Source organism: Gymnodraco acuticeps, unplaced genomic scaffold (assembly GCF_902827175.1).
Source record: "Gymnodraco acuticeps unplaced genomic scaffold, fGymAcu1.1, whole genome shotgun sequence".
NCBI classification, from domain to species: Eukaryota; Metazoa; Chordata; class Actinopteri; order Perciformes; family Bathydraconidae; genus Gymnodraco; species Gymnodraco acuticeps.
In genome coordinates, this window is record NW_022990295.1 from 5,957,199 (window position 1) to 5,969,240 (window position 12,042).

Sequence of the window (12,042 nt, forward strand, 5' to 3'; positions counted from 1 at the left end):
TTATTACCTGACATATTTCAAACTGATTAACTGTCAAGAAATACTAAAATAACCATATTCTATTTTTGTTGACACGTTTATGTTGAACGATAGCAGTCAGTGTGAAGATAACCGACAAACGCATGCATTTTCTGTGCAAGTACATGGTGACAAAATGATGACGTTGCTTTATGGCTGCAAAAGTTTTAACTTAAAAAACATCATATTATCTTATATCATATCATATCCTAATGCATATCCTTCCTTGCACAGCGACCCAGAATCACCAAGGAGCTGGCTATGAACAGCGATGAATTATTGCTGCTTAATGGGAGATTGTTAATTTAGTTAAGTGTTCATTCAGCGTCGGCCCGGCCCCCTTAATTGTATGCAGCCAGAGCGATGCTATTGATTGCCCTTTTCAAATGCTTCAAACTACACAAGCACATTCTGATGGATGGGATGAATTGATGAGAAACCAGAGGTTGTCCTCAGTCGGCTGCTGTGTAGGCAACAGGCCTGTTGTTTCTTATAGTATCCTGTGGCTTATATAAGTTATTTATCACATAAATATATCTGATTGAGTCAATTGCTGGTGTCAGGAAGGAGGAACATACAGCATAAAGATTAGGTAGATTTTTATGTTCTCTTAACCAAGTTCTTTTAACATTAAAATGGTATAAGAATATAATATATAATAATAATAATAATAAGATTATATTATATTATCATTATAACATACAGAATTATAGGTAAATAAATAAAAAACATAAAAAATAGCAGAAGCAGAATCTTAGAATATTCAATATTTACTAAAAAGTATCCATTATTATTTTAACAAACTTGATCGGTCAACCCCTTTATTAATATATATATATATATATATTATTAATATAAATATATTTTGTATTAATTGAACTGCTTATACTTATCCGACAGTATGGCTTAAACCGTATATTAGTCCTGTAAGTAAATTAAGGGAGAACACAGTGATTTTGTTAAAGAAACTAAATAAAATAATAATGCTAAGTACATTCTTTCTTTAAAAACCCCCCAAACGTTTCCTGACTAAGTCGACAAATGAAATTAATTTTGACTTTGTTTTGTGTGTCTGCAGGGTCACATGGAAGGTGAAGTGTGGGGCCTGGCCACTCATCCCCATCTCCCTCTCTGTGCCACTGTCAGCGATGACAAAACGCTGCGCATATGGGACCTCTCACCTAGCCACTGCATGCTGGCTGTACGCAAGCTCAGGAAAGGTGAGTCACTGCTCAGACACTAACAGATGAGTGCGTCCTCTGACAGGAAGTGCACTGGCCCTGGGGCTTTAACAAACACATTGTCCTCCACAGGCGGCCGTTGCTGCTGCTTCTCCCCTGATGGTAAAGCTTTGGCGGTGGGCCTGAATGACGGCAGCTTCCTCATTGTGAACGCAGACACCCTGGAGGATCTGGTGTCCTTCCACCATCGCAAGGACATCATCTCCGATATCAGATTTTCTCCAGGTCTGCCACTCAACTCTTCACCCTGACAAAACTCCCCTGAAATCCTGTCTGAGAAATAAACAGGCCTCTAAAATCTGTGTGCCCTTCAAAGCCTCTGAGAGTGTGTAGGATGCAGAAGTTCAGCAGGTGTACACATTTCCCTCCCGCTGTCAGTGGGGGCGATATTGCTGCAGGCCTGACCCAAATTAATTGCTTTCTGTAATAAGGCCAGACGGAGAGCCAGTAAAATAGGAATGAGTAACATTGAGTGCAGACAAAGTGAGAGCAAGAAACTAAACTCTCCTAGACACTTAACCTTAGTCCACAATGCAATCGATCCTGTTTCTCAACCCAACACCCACGGGCCTCCATCTTGTACCAGAACTCACTGTTTAGAGCAGTGTGAAGCTGGAAATGTGTTTCAGTATGGTTCAAATAGGTTCATCCGTATGTTACAAGCGTGATATTTTCTTGAGAAAATAGATTGGTAAGGGCTATCTTTGCAGTTCAAAGTAAAACTGTTCAGCCAATGTGTCAAGAAAGAAAGTAAACCATCTTGCCAGCAAATCTGATGATTTCAAAGAGAACAACACCAGTAGGCTATCAGCTGTAGGTATATTTACAATATGACATATTGAAGATTTGACCAAGTGAAACTGTCAAAACATAACCCTTTAAAAGGTCTCCTTAAAGTGTCCTGTTAAGAGGGAACAAAGGACCTTGAGGAGTCTGGGATATGAATAAGCTCCTGTGTTTAGCGGTCATTACATTTACTATGTTCATTATCATAGTGTTTGCATGCCCAGAATGTGCTTGTTAGCTCTAGACATAAAGTACAGCTGACATGAGTGTAATGCAATTAGTTCTGCAGTAATTAACCAGAATATTGGATGAATTAGACGTTTGAACTCTGAGCAAATTGCAAAGCAATGTTTTTTAATATCTCTGTCTGGAGCACAGTTGTAAAACCCCTGTCTATAACTAACCACCCTCTCCCTTGTGTTTGCTCAGGTGTTGGGAAGTACCTTGCAGTGGCATCAGGAGACACTTTTGTGGATATTTACAATGTAATGAGCAGCAAACGTGTTGGGGTGTGCAAAGGATGCCTCAACTACATTACCCATCTGGACTGGGACAAGAGAGGTACAATGCTTCCTTAATTAAATACAATTGTCTCAGTAAATCCTTGCAAACGACTGCGACATTAAAAATGACATATTCAAAATGTCTCTGTTAAAGCACAGTTAAACACTGCGGCCCACTGGGCTATTTCATTCACAGGAAAACTACTCCAAGTCAACACAGGTGCAAAGGAGCAGTTTTTCTTCGAGGCTCCTCGCGGCAAGAGGCAGACGATCCCAGCGACAGAGGTAAGCAGCGTGGGGGGGGGCAACGGTTGTTGGCCCACATTTTTTTCCTTTGGGAGCAGAGGAGGCTCGCTCGAGGAGGGGCAGTGAAGCATTATCACGGCCCACTTTTCACCAGTTTCATTCTAAATCTGGAAGTGGAAGAAGACTAGTGTTTAGGGTCCCCTTAATAAAGTGTGACATTCAGACACCATGCACACAGCAGAGAGTGGAGCATTAAGAAAATAAGGGTCAGAGATGATAGATGCTGCTAGGTCGTGTTTCCTCTCCCCTTTCTCTCTTCCTGCCATGCATCTCACTCTTCTCTTGTACACTTAATCACAGGATCATTATTGACAAGTTGAGACGTTGCTACTCCTCTTCCCACCTTCTTTCCTTTCCATCTACCTTCCCTCCTATATTCTCTATGATTGTATGGGACCTTTAAAGGAATAGTTGGACATTTTGCTGTGACAGAGACACAATATACAACACATTATTCAAGATATAACGCTCTCTATGGTTTATTTGCTGACTGTAGAGGCTCTATGAGCTTAGCCTGAGTACATTTTTGTATTGTTGTTCTATCCGAATCATAATAAGGCTTATTGCATATTAGGTTCCCCCTTCGTTAAATGGAATGCTATAAAAAAGTCATTTGTTTTTAAGTAGAATTGGTTTATAATGAACTGAAAAGTTATGACTTTTTTTGTATGTGTTACAGCCTCAATTGCTGTAACACAGATGGGAGACCAGAGGGGTTTAAGGGAACACAAAGCATATTTATTTGCAATAAAGGAAAACGTCACAACGTAACAAAGCTTAAACAAATGTGAAAGTCAGTAATGTATAAGGGTGTGTTAAATGTGAAACAAACAAAAAAGCAGCTGTGTCCAAAAAGAACAGTCTGACAAGGTATATTTGATCAGACTGATGATTTTATTTATATGTGTAACAAGTTCTATAAGTGAACCAAAATCATTTAAAGTAAAAAAACGTTTTGTAAGTGACATTTCAAATGAAGCTTGACTTACTACTCTCTTATCTCAGGTGGATAAGATCGACTGGAGCACGTGGACGTGTGTCTTGGGATCGTCTGTGGAGGGCATCTGGCCTTTGATCAACGAGGTCACAGAGGTCACCGCCGCCTGCCTTAGTAACGACAGGAAGGTGCTAGCAACAGGGGACGACTTGGGCTACGTGAAGCTCTTCAGATACCCTGTCAAGGTCCGACACAGTGCATATATTTAATTCTTTGTATTTCTGGGCTGAACGCCTTAAGGCTTTGGTTCATGCAAATGTTATGTTAATTTCTGATAATGTCACACGTATTAAACAAATGTTGTCCCTCTCCCGCAGGGGAAGTATGCAAAGTTCAAGCGCTATGTGGCCCACAGCACACATGTTACCAATGTGCGATGGACCCATGACGACAGCCTCTTGGTGACGGTCGGCGGCAGCGACACGTGCCTCATGATCTGGGCCCATGAGCCCGAGGGCCACCGGGAATTCAAACAGTGTGACAGCGAGGAGTCGGACATCGAGAGTGAGGACGATGGAGGTGAGAGATTGGCGTCCTATGAGCTTTTTATTCATTGAATGTTTCTGTTGCTCAAACCTGAGTCATTCCCGTCTTTTTTCAGGTTATGACAGCGATGTGACGAGAGAGAACGAGATCACCTACACCATCAAGGCCTTATCCACCAACATGCGACCCATGACGGGTGTGAAACCCCACCTGCAGCTGAAAGAGCCGTCTGTGGACGAAAGGTATCTGTCATTTCAGCTCAGATGAAGCTTTGCTCAAAAGAAACTCTGGCACTGTCAAAAAATGCTCTTAGAAATATCTGCCTGTCACAGTACAATAAATAAGTCTCCTGCATCAAGATGAAGCCCAACCTTCCTTCTTCTGTCAACTTGTTTTTTCTTTTCCTGCGTGAAATTCCTTCCCTTTCCCTGCCCTTTTGAAATAACTCAGCCTTTTCTGCTCTTCTTCTTTCCTTTAATGGCTGTCCATCTGTCATTATCCTGCTTCGTTCTTTAATTCTACTTGAAGACAAGGGGTGGTCAGGTAAGCTCTTGTGTTCGTGTATGTTGATTTATGGACAAAAGGTTAAACAGGGAGTAGTTCAGATATGTCTTTTAGCAGAGAGAAAAAGTAACAACATACCTGACTAGATTATGTTGTAAAATGTTTTATATTCAATGCCTTGATGCCTGTGAAATGTCCTCAGTATAAATCGTTTTTAGTAATTACCGTTTGAGGGTTTGTTGCTCTTTTGGATGTTCATTTAATGAGTTGCTTTTCTGTTGTTTTGTCTCGCAGGACAAATTGGGCTAACAATTCAATTTGAATTCAATTAACTTGAATGCCTATTATAGTTGTCAGCATCTGAACTGGTTTTAAACAAAGATAAAAAGGACCAATTTAAATTCTTCATCTCAATCTTAACTTAGCACATAACACCAAAATAAATATTGTAATGTACAAATACAAAACGATTATAAAAGATATCTTCTTTTAAAGTATTTTATTTACAGGTCTGGTTCTACAGCAAAGAAAGGCTACAACTAAATTATATTTCATAGCCAATTATTGTGTTGATTATTTTCTTGTTTAATCAATTCGTTTTTGGTCTGTAATATGTCAGAACATTTAGAAAATTAGGTTTCCTCAAATCTCTGTTTTTTCCAAAAGAGAAAAGATATCAGGCAAAGAGAAAAGCGTGTATGATTAAAGTTGAATAAATCCCTTATCCAAATAGTTGGCGATTAATACCAACTAATCAATGAATCAAATAAATCATTGCAGCTCTCATTGCAGGCTTCCCATCATTCTAATCCTCTGAGGCACAGACTCAGGGTGCTTCAGGTTAATCGATTTCCAGACTTTTTTTTCAAGCAAACATCCACCAGCATTGTCTGGGCAGCAGTTGTCATGGAAATGGGTTTAAGTTGTCATGGTAACACAGTGGTACTGACTTGTGTGTTTTATTTCCTCAGTGGCTGAAATGTTGTGCTTGGTGTGTCCGCCAGACAGTGGTGAGGAACATTTCTAATTCTTACTTTTTCTTTGTTATTGCTGCCATGAAGAGGGTCGAGGTAAGATGCTTAATTTCAGGTTGATGTATTACTTTATAGATCACACACAGGTTTGGACCTCATGAAGATATCTGTAGATTGAACATGAAGCACATGCTTACTATTCGTCTTTTAGATACCTTCACACCCTGCCTTTACTGTGTTTGTCCTTACGATATTTCCAGTAGTCATGATGACACATATTTAGTCAGTGATGCTGTTGAATCTTTTAATGAATTTATATTGACTGACTGCTGAAAGATGTGGGCGGACAAAGTTCTGCCATGTAGATATTAAATATAGTTTGTTTTTTTGTATTCTGAGCATTCCACTCAAGTCACCTTATTCAAAACTCGTCCTTTCATTACTTCATTGTTATTAGAAAACTCTGTACACAACCTTGATACAAAATGTAATAAAGAAAAGCAAGGATTTTCCTTTCTTCACATGAAAACGTCACATATTGTGTGCACTTATGAGCAGATGTTTGCCCAATATGTATACAGACAGGTGTAATATTATCATCATTGTCATCATTATTATCGTGATCAGCATTTGAAGCAGCTCTGTGGCAGCCGTCTCATCACAGCTGTCTGTTTCAGGCCTCCTGTCAGCAGAGCACTGCCACAGCCTGAGAAACTGCAGACCAACAACGTGGGCAAAAAGAAGCGACCCATTGAGGTAAGAAAGACCTCACATCCTACCCAAAACAGCAAAGTCATTTATATATACCATATTCAGAAGGGAAGTCTTTCAGAGCAGCCAGAAATATTCAAAATGTTGGTTTTCTAATGTGATTTATTCCATCTGAAGACGCTGTGTGCTCGCTCTCCGTCCAGACAGCCTCTGAGGATGCTCTAATCGAATAATTTCGTGCTCATTCAGCCGCTGGCTCTCTGAATATATTTGTTGTCATGGTGCTGACCTCTCTGACTTTCTGCCGGTCTTTTTTTCCCCCCGACTCCCCCACAGGACCTGGTGCTGGAGCTGGTGTTTGGTTACCGTGGCAATGACTGCCGCAATAACGTGCACTACCTCAACGAGGGGGCGGACATCATCTACCACACGGCCTCGGTCGGCATCGTGCTCAACCTGACGACCTGTGAGTAGACGTCAGGAATACACACTGACAGTGTTACTGTTCAATATAAGCAAATACACTCTGCAATTAAATAGATATGCAGCGGTCTTGAAATACTCAATTTAATAGTAAAAGTCCTGAATTAAAAATGGTGCAATATTAAGCAGTATTATCATTATTGTATTATAAGGTATTTAAAGTATCACAAGCACTGGAATAAATACTGGGTTCGATAGTTGCAGAGTACAGCATCATATCATTAAATCGAACCAAACATATGTATTGCATTGGCTGTCTGTGTGTGATGTGTTGGTGTGTGTGTGTGTGTGTGTGTGTGTGTGTGTGTGTTTTTTTACAGCCTGCCAAAGTTTCTACATAGAACACAGTGACGACATTCTGTGCCTGACAATCAATCAACATCCCAAATTCCCCAACGTGGTGGCTACTGGCCAAGTAGGTATGTTTGTGAGAAATCGACCTCCTGTGTCACCAGACGCCTCATTTCTCTTCTCTGTATCACATGTTCTACATTGTTCAGGGGGATGATGGTACATGACAGACAGCTATCCCCCTCCTACAAACGTATCTGTGCTATAGAGCAAAATCATCTCTTCTGAATACATACTTTAATAGTTGTGGGATTGCCACTTTTCTCACAGAAAGACACACAGTTACAGGAAATTGACAGAAGATATGCAATAGCAGCTAAAATAATATTAGTCTATACATATAACTGTAAGATTCAGACATGATCATCTGCAAATGACCCAAATATTTGAAGGTAAAAGTTAATATCAGAAGCCACTATTGTCACAAAAAATTAACAAATGATTTGTTGGTTCTGTAAATAAATCTGAATTTTCTTCTTTTCAGGTGATACTGGTGACATGTCAGGTAAGGACATTTAAAAACGTGTGTGAGTGTAAAGGGAAATGTGTTGTTACTTCTGAAGAAATAGTTGATGGTCTTTAACTCATTATATACTTTACGTTACTGCCATCTAGTGGCTATTTCATTTTCAATAGGTTTGTTGATTTGATCAAATTTTCTTCAAGTATAATTCAAAAATCTTTTAAGGTATATTTCTAAACTCTAGCCTCTACTTTCATTTTTATTTTGAAGGTTTGTCACATTTTAGTGTAAATTAAGAGACACCCAATAAATAAAGAAGCCATTTATTCAATATTTTTGCTTTTTAGGGTTTGCTCATGACACGAGTCAAACTAATATCTAATACTTAAATATAGACAAATAATTCTCCTTATCTGTCCCTCAGCCACCTCTCCATCGATCCATGTGTGGGACGCCATGACCAAGCAGACTCTGTCTGTGCTGCGTTGCTTCCACTCCGGTGGGGTTTGCTCCGTCAGCTTTAGTGCCACAGGAAAACTCCTGCTGTCTGTGGGCCTGGACCCTGAACACACCGTCACCATCTGGAAGTGGCAGGAAGGTAAAACTAAAATAATCCTCCCTTAAACTTGAACCTCCTTACGGGGATTAGAAAGTCCCCCTACGGGAGATCAATCCTTAATGCACTCTGCTTTATTTTTAGGTGCCAAAGTGGCCAGCCGGGTGGGCCACACCCAGAGGATCTTTGTGGCGGAGTTTCGTCCGGACTCTGACACACACTTTGTGTCCGTGGGGATCAAGCATGTGCGCTTCTGGACGTTAGCCGGTCGTGCTCTGCTCAGCAAAAAAGGTGTGCTGAGCTCCATAGAGGACGCCCGGATGCAGACCATGCTGTCTGTAGCATTTGGAGCTGTAAGTGCCTTCCAACCAATTCAAAAATAAAGTCTTCAAAATAAAGTCTTCATGACATCATAATTTGATCCCAAACTGTGTTGTATGTGCTGTGAATTGTTTTTGCATTGCTCGCTCTGCTGTTAGGCCACTAGATTAGTGCAGATTTGTTTTCTTTTCAGAATAACTTGACCTTTACAGGTACCATAAGTGGGGATGTGTGTGTGTGGAAGGAACACATTCTAGTAAGAATTGTGGCCAAGGCTCATACGGGCCCTGTGTTCACCATGTACACCACACTGAGAGACGGCCTCATCGTCACCGGGGGCAAGGAGAGACCGTAAGTGCTGCTCGGTTACATCAATACAACACATTACCTATTATATATTAGGGAGCCCACAGATACCCATACATATTATTTAAGCTGTGTTTTTCTTAAACTCAGGGATTAAATACATGGATGTTTTCCTCCACAGGTCCAAGGAGGGAGGCGCTCTGAAGCTCTGGGACCAGGAGCTGAAACGCTGCAGAGCATTTCGGTTAGAAACAGGACAAGTCATAGACTGCGTTCGCTCTGTCTGCCGAGGAAAGGTAGGTTACTGACAATATCGCACTCAATACAATTATTTTTCAAACCCCATCATGTGTGTATTAACATGTTTTGCTGTTTCTTGTGTCAGGGTAAAATCCTTGTGGGGACCAGGAATGCAGAGATCATTGAAGTAGGAGAGAAGAATGCAGCGTGCAACATCTTGGTGAACGGACACATGGACGGACCGATCTGGGGACTGGGCACCCATCCCTCCAGAGATGTCTTCCTGTCTGCTGCAGAGGACGGCACAGTGCGTCTGTGGGACATCCCAGAGAAGGTCAGCCATGTTACCTCCACCCCCTCAGAAACATAGTCCCAGTACTTCCAAAATTATATCAGTATTTCAAGATGTTGCAAGTGAAGTTAACATGGCTTCCTTATTCCCAAAGTTACCTTGTTAACAAGTGGGTGCTTATCTTGCATGGCCGTGTTGGGGAAACAGAAGATGCTGAATAAGGTGAATTTGGGCCACCCAGCGCGCACCATCGCCTACAGTCCTGAAGGAGACATGGTGGCCATCGGCATGAAGAACGGAGAGTTCATCATCCTGCTGGTGGCATCCCTCAAAATCTGGGGCAAGAAAAGGGACCGGCGCTCGCCTATCCAGGATATTAGGTAAAATAAACTAAAAGTATGGCACTTTACACAAGACACTGTTGGGTTAATGCATGAAGAGTGCTAAAGTGAGCTAGAACTTTTCTTTTTTGAATATATGAAAGGCACAACAACGTCTACCCTCATCTATTTGAAAGATTATATATTACTTTTTAGGAAAGAGGTTACTCTTTTGTAAGTTTTACCATTCATATTATCAGATTTATTTTGGGGCTAATGGTCCTCAATAATGCATAAGTAAAGACATTTGCAGGGGCCCATTTAAAACCGCAGTGTGTCCTCCAGGGAAGCTATGAACAAAACATGTTTGCACCAATAAACCAGCACTATATAAATCAAGTTATTATGGGTATGTCACATTTACATGTTGTGTTTTGACAGATATTCAGCCTGAAATATGTCAAACCTCCCCTACACACCACAAAGTAAACATGCCAGTATAGACAGGCTGTTGTAACACTGCCGATCCGTCTCACAGGTTCAGTCCAAATTCTCGATACCTGGCTGTTGGCTCCACTGAGAGCGCGGTGGACTTCTACGACCTGACGTACGGCCCGCAGCTGAACCGCATCAACTGCTGCAGGGACATCCCCAGCTTTGTGATGCAGATGGACTTCTCTGCTGACAGCTGCTATGTCCAGGTATAAACCGTGGAAGGGTTCGTCAACTTGCATGACAGGGCATGTTTGTCTCCACAGATGCTGGATGTATGCTCCCTAACCTGTCCTGCTTTGAAACAGATCTCCACAGGTTCTTATAAACGACTGGCGTACGAGGTGCCATCCGGGAAGCAGGTCACAGAGCAGTCGCAAATCGACAGGATTACCTGGGCCACCTGGACAAGGTGAGAGACAAGGCAAAAACATAATGTTTTTTTAATTTACTGGTCCATTTTTTGGTCTATTTGGCTTCAATTAAAAATCTACCCTCAGACTACAGTCGTGGAAAGAAATCCAAAATACACATTTAGGTGTTAGTTTTACTGCAATGTTTGTGTCTCTAGGATTGCTCCTGAATTCACCAAACGTTAGCAATAGATAAGGCATCACATGCATATTTGATAACCTAACAAGAATTGTCTTACCGGTAATTTAAGTAATCAACTGGATTTCATGGTAATATCTATAGGTTAAACATTCTCTCCTAGTGGTCTTGCAAAATGTATGGAATTTTTCATAAACATGTTTAAATGCCATTTTCTCAAAATGAGTTTTTTCTCATACTCTGAGACAAATATCTCCACTTCACTTGCACTTACAAACAACCTAATTGCCAAAAATGAAATGTCTCTCCCTTTCTGTATGCAGTGTCCTTGGGGATGAGGTGGTAGGGATCTGGTCCCGCAACACTGACAAAGCGGACGTCACGTGTGCCTGCGTGTCCCACTCGGGCCTTAACATCGTCACAGGCGATGACTTTGGAATGGTGAAGCTGTTAGACTTTCCATGTCCAGAGAAGTTTGTAAGTATGATTGCATCATATTATTATTACTGCCTGTCGTTCTGCCATTGATGTATTATGACATTAATGTTTACAATATGCCATTTGTCTGATGATAAATATTTCCAATGTGTTAAAGTGAAAAAAATTCAGACTTTGACGCCATGAAGCCTGAAAACACAGAGAGAAAAGTCTTAATGAAACACGTCTACTGCACCAACTTTAACCAGGATCATCTCACCTTTTTTACAAACATAATAATTCAAAACCATCGATTTTCATGCACTTCACATATAACCCTTTTCCAAATTAGCACCAGTACCGAACTAGAACATAAGAAATGTTTATGGAAAACTGGCTTCACATTTATTTTTACAAATGTTTTAACCTGTGACTGTGATTATTCTGCCTTATCTGACTACATGCTAACTATGCATCACGTTTTACTGTGACTCACTAATATACAGTACATAATGTGTCTGTTTTAAAGTATAACATGACAATGCCTTATAACAAAGCCACTTGTTTTTGACTCTAGTTTCCACCTGAATGACGTGTATGTGATTTGTTTTCAGGCCAAACACAAACGCTTTATGGGCCATTCTGCTCACTTGACTAATGTTCGCTTCACAAATGGAGATCGCTACGTGGTCAGCGCCGGCGGAGATGACAGAAGGTAAGACT

General features: G+C 40.9%; 1 protein-coding gene across 3 annotated transcripts in view; it reads left to right on the top strand.

Moving 5' to 3' along the window:
* eml5 (EMAP like 5) overlaps positions 1 to 12,042 on the top strand; it is a 35,572-nt gene that overhangs the window by 22,251 nt on the left and 1,279 nt on the right. For 2 of the 3 annotated variants that reach the window (XM_034222144.1, XM_034222145.1), the window contains 23 exons: positions 1,097 to 1,238; positions 1,332 to 1,484; positions 2,475 to 2,606; positions 2,745 to 2,833; positions 3,860 to 4,036; positions 4,169 to 4,370; positions 4,453 to 4,579; positions 4,866 to 4,880; positions 5,903 to 5,911; positions 6,493 to 6,571; positions 6,863 to 6,992; positions 7,330 to 7,428; positions 7,845 to 7,865; positions 8,248 to 8,421; positions 8,524 to 8,732; positions 8,894 to 9,051; positions 9,188 to 9,302; positions 9,392 to 9,580; positions 9,746 to 9,918; positions 10,397 to 10,559; positions 10,659 to 10,762; positions 11,226 to 11,379; positions 11,934 to 12,034. In XM_034222144.1, coding sequence (XP_034078035.1) covers positions 1,097 to 1,238; positions 1,332 to 1,484; positions 2,475 to 2,606; positions 2,745 to 2,833; positions 3,860 to 4,036; positions 4,169 to 4,370; positions 4,453 to 4,579; positions 4,866 to 4,880; positions 5,903 to 5,911; positions 6,493 to 6,571; positions 6,863 to 6,992; positions 7,330 to 7,428; positions 7,845 to 7,865; positions 8,248 to 8,421; positions 8,524 to 8,732; positions 8,894 to 9,051; positions 9,188 to 9,302; positions 9,392 to 9,580; positions 9,746 to 9,918; positions 10,397 to 10,559; positions 10,659 to 10,762; positions 11,226 to 11,379; positions 11,934 to 12,034 — 2,915 coding nt within the window. Of the gene's footprint in view, positions 1 to 1,096; positions 1,239 to 1,331; positions 1,485 to 2,474; positions 2,607 to 2,744; positions 2,834 to 3,859; positions 4,037 to 4,168; positions 4,371 to 4,452; positions 4,580 to 4,865; positions 4,881 to 5,902; positions 5,912 to 6,492; positions 6,572 to 6,862; positions 6,993 to 7,329; positions 7,429 to 7,844; positions 7,866 to 8,247; positions 8,422 to 8,523; positions 8,733 to 8,893; positions 9,052 to 9,187; positions 9,303 to 9,391; positions 9,581 to 9,745; positions 9,919 to 10,396; positions 10,560 to 10,658; positions 10,763 to 11,225; positions 11,380 to 11,933; positions 12,035 to 12,042 lie in introns of those variants that run through there. The other variant, XM_034222147.1, reaches the window with a different exon arrangement.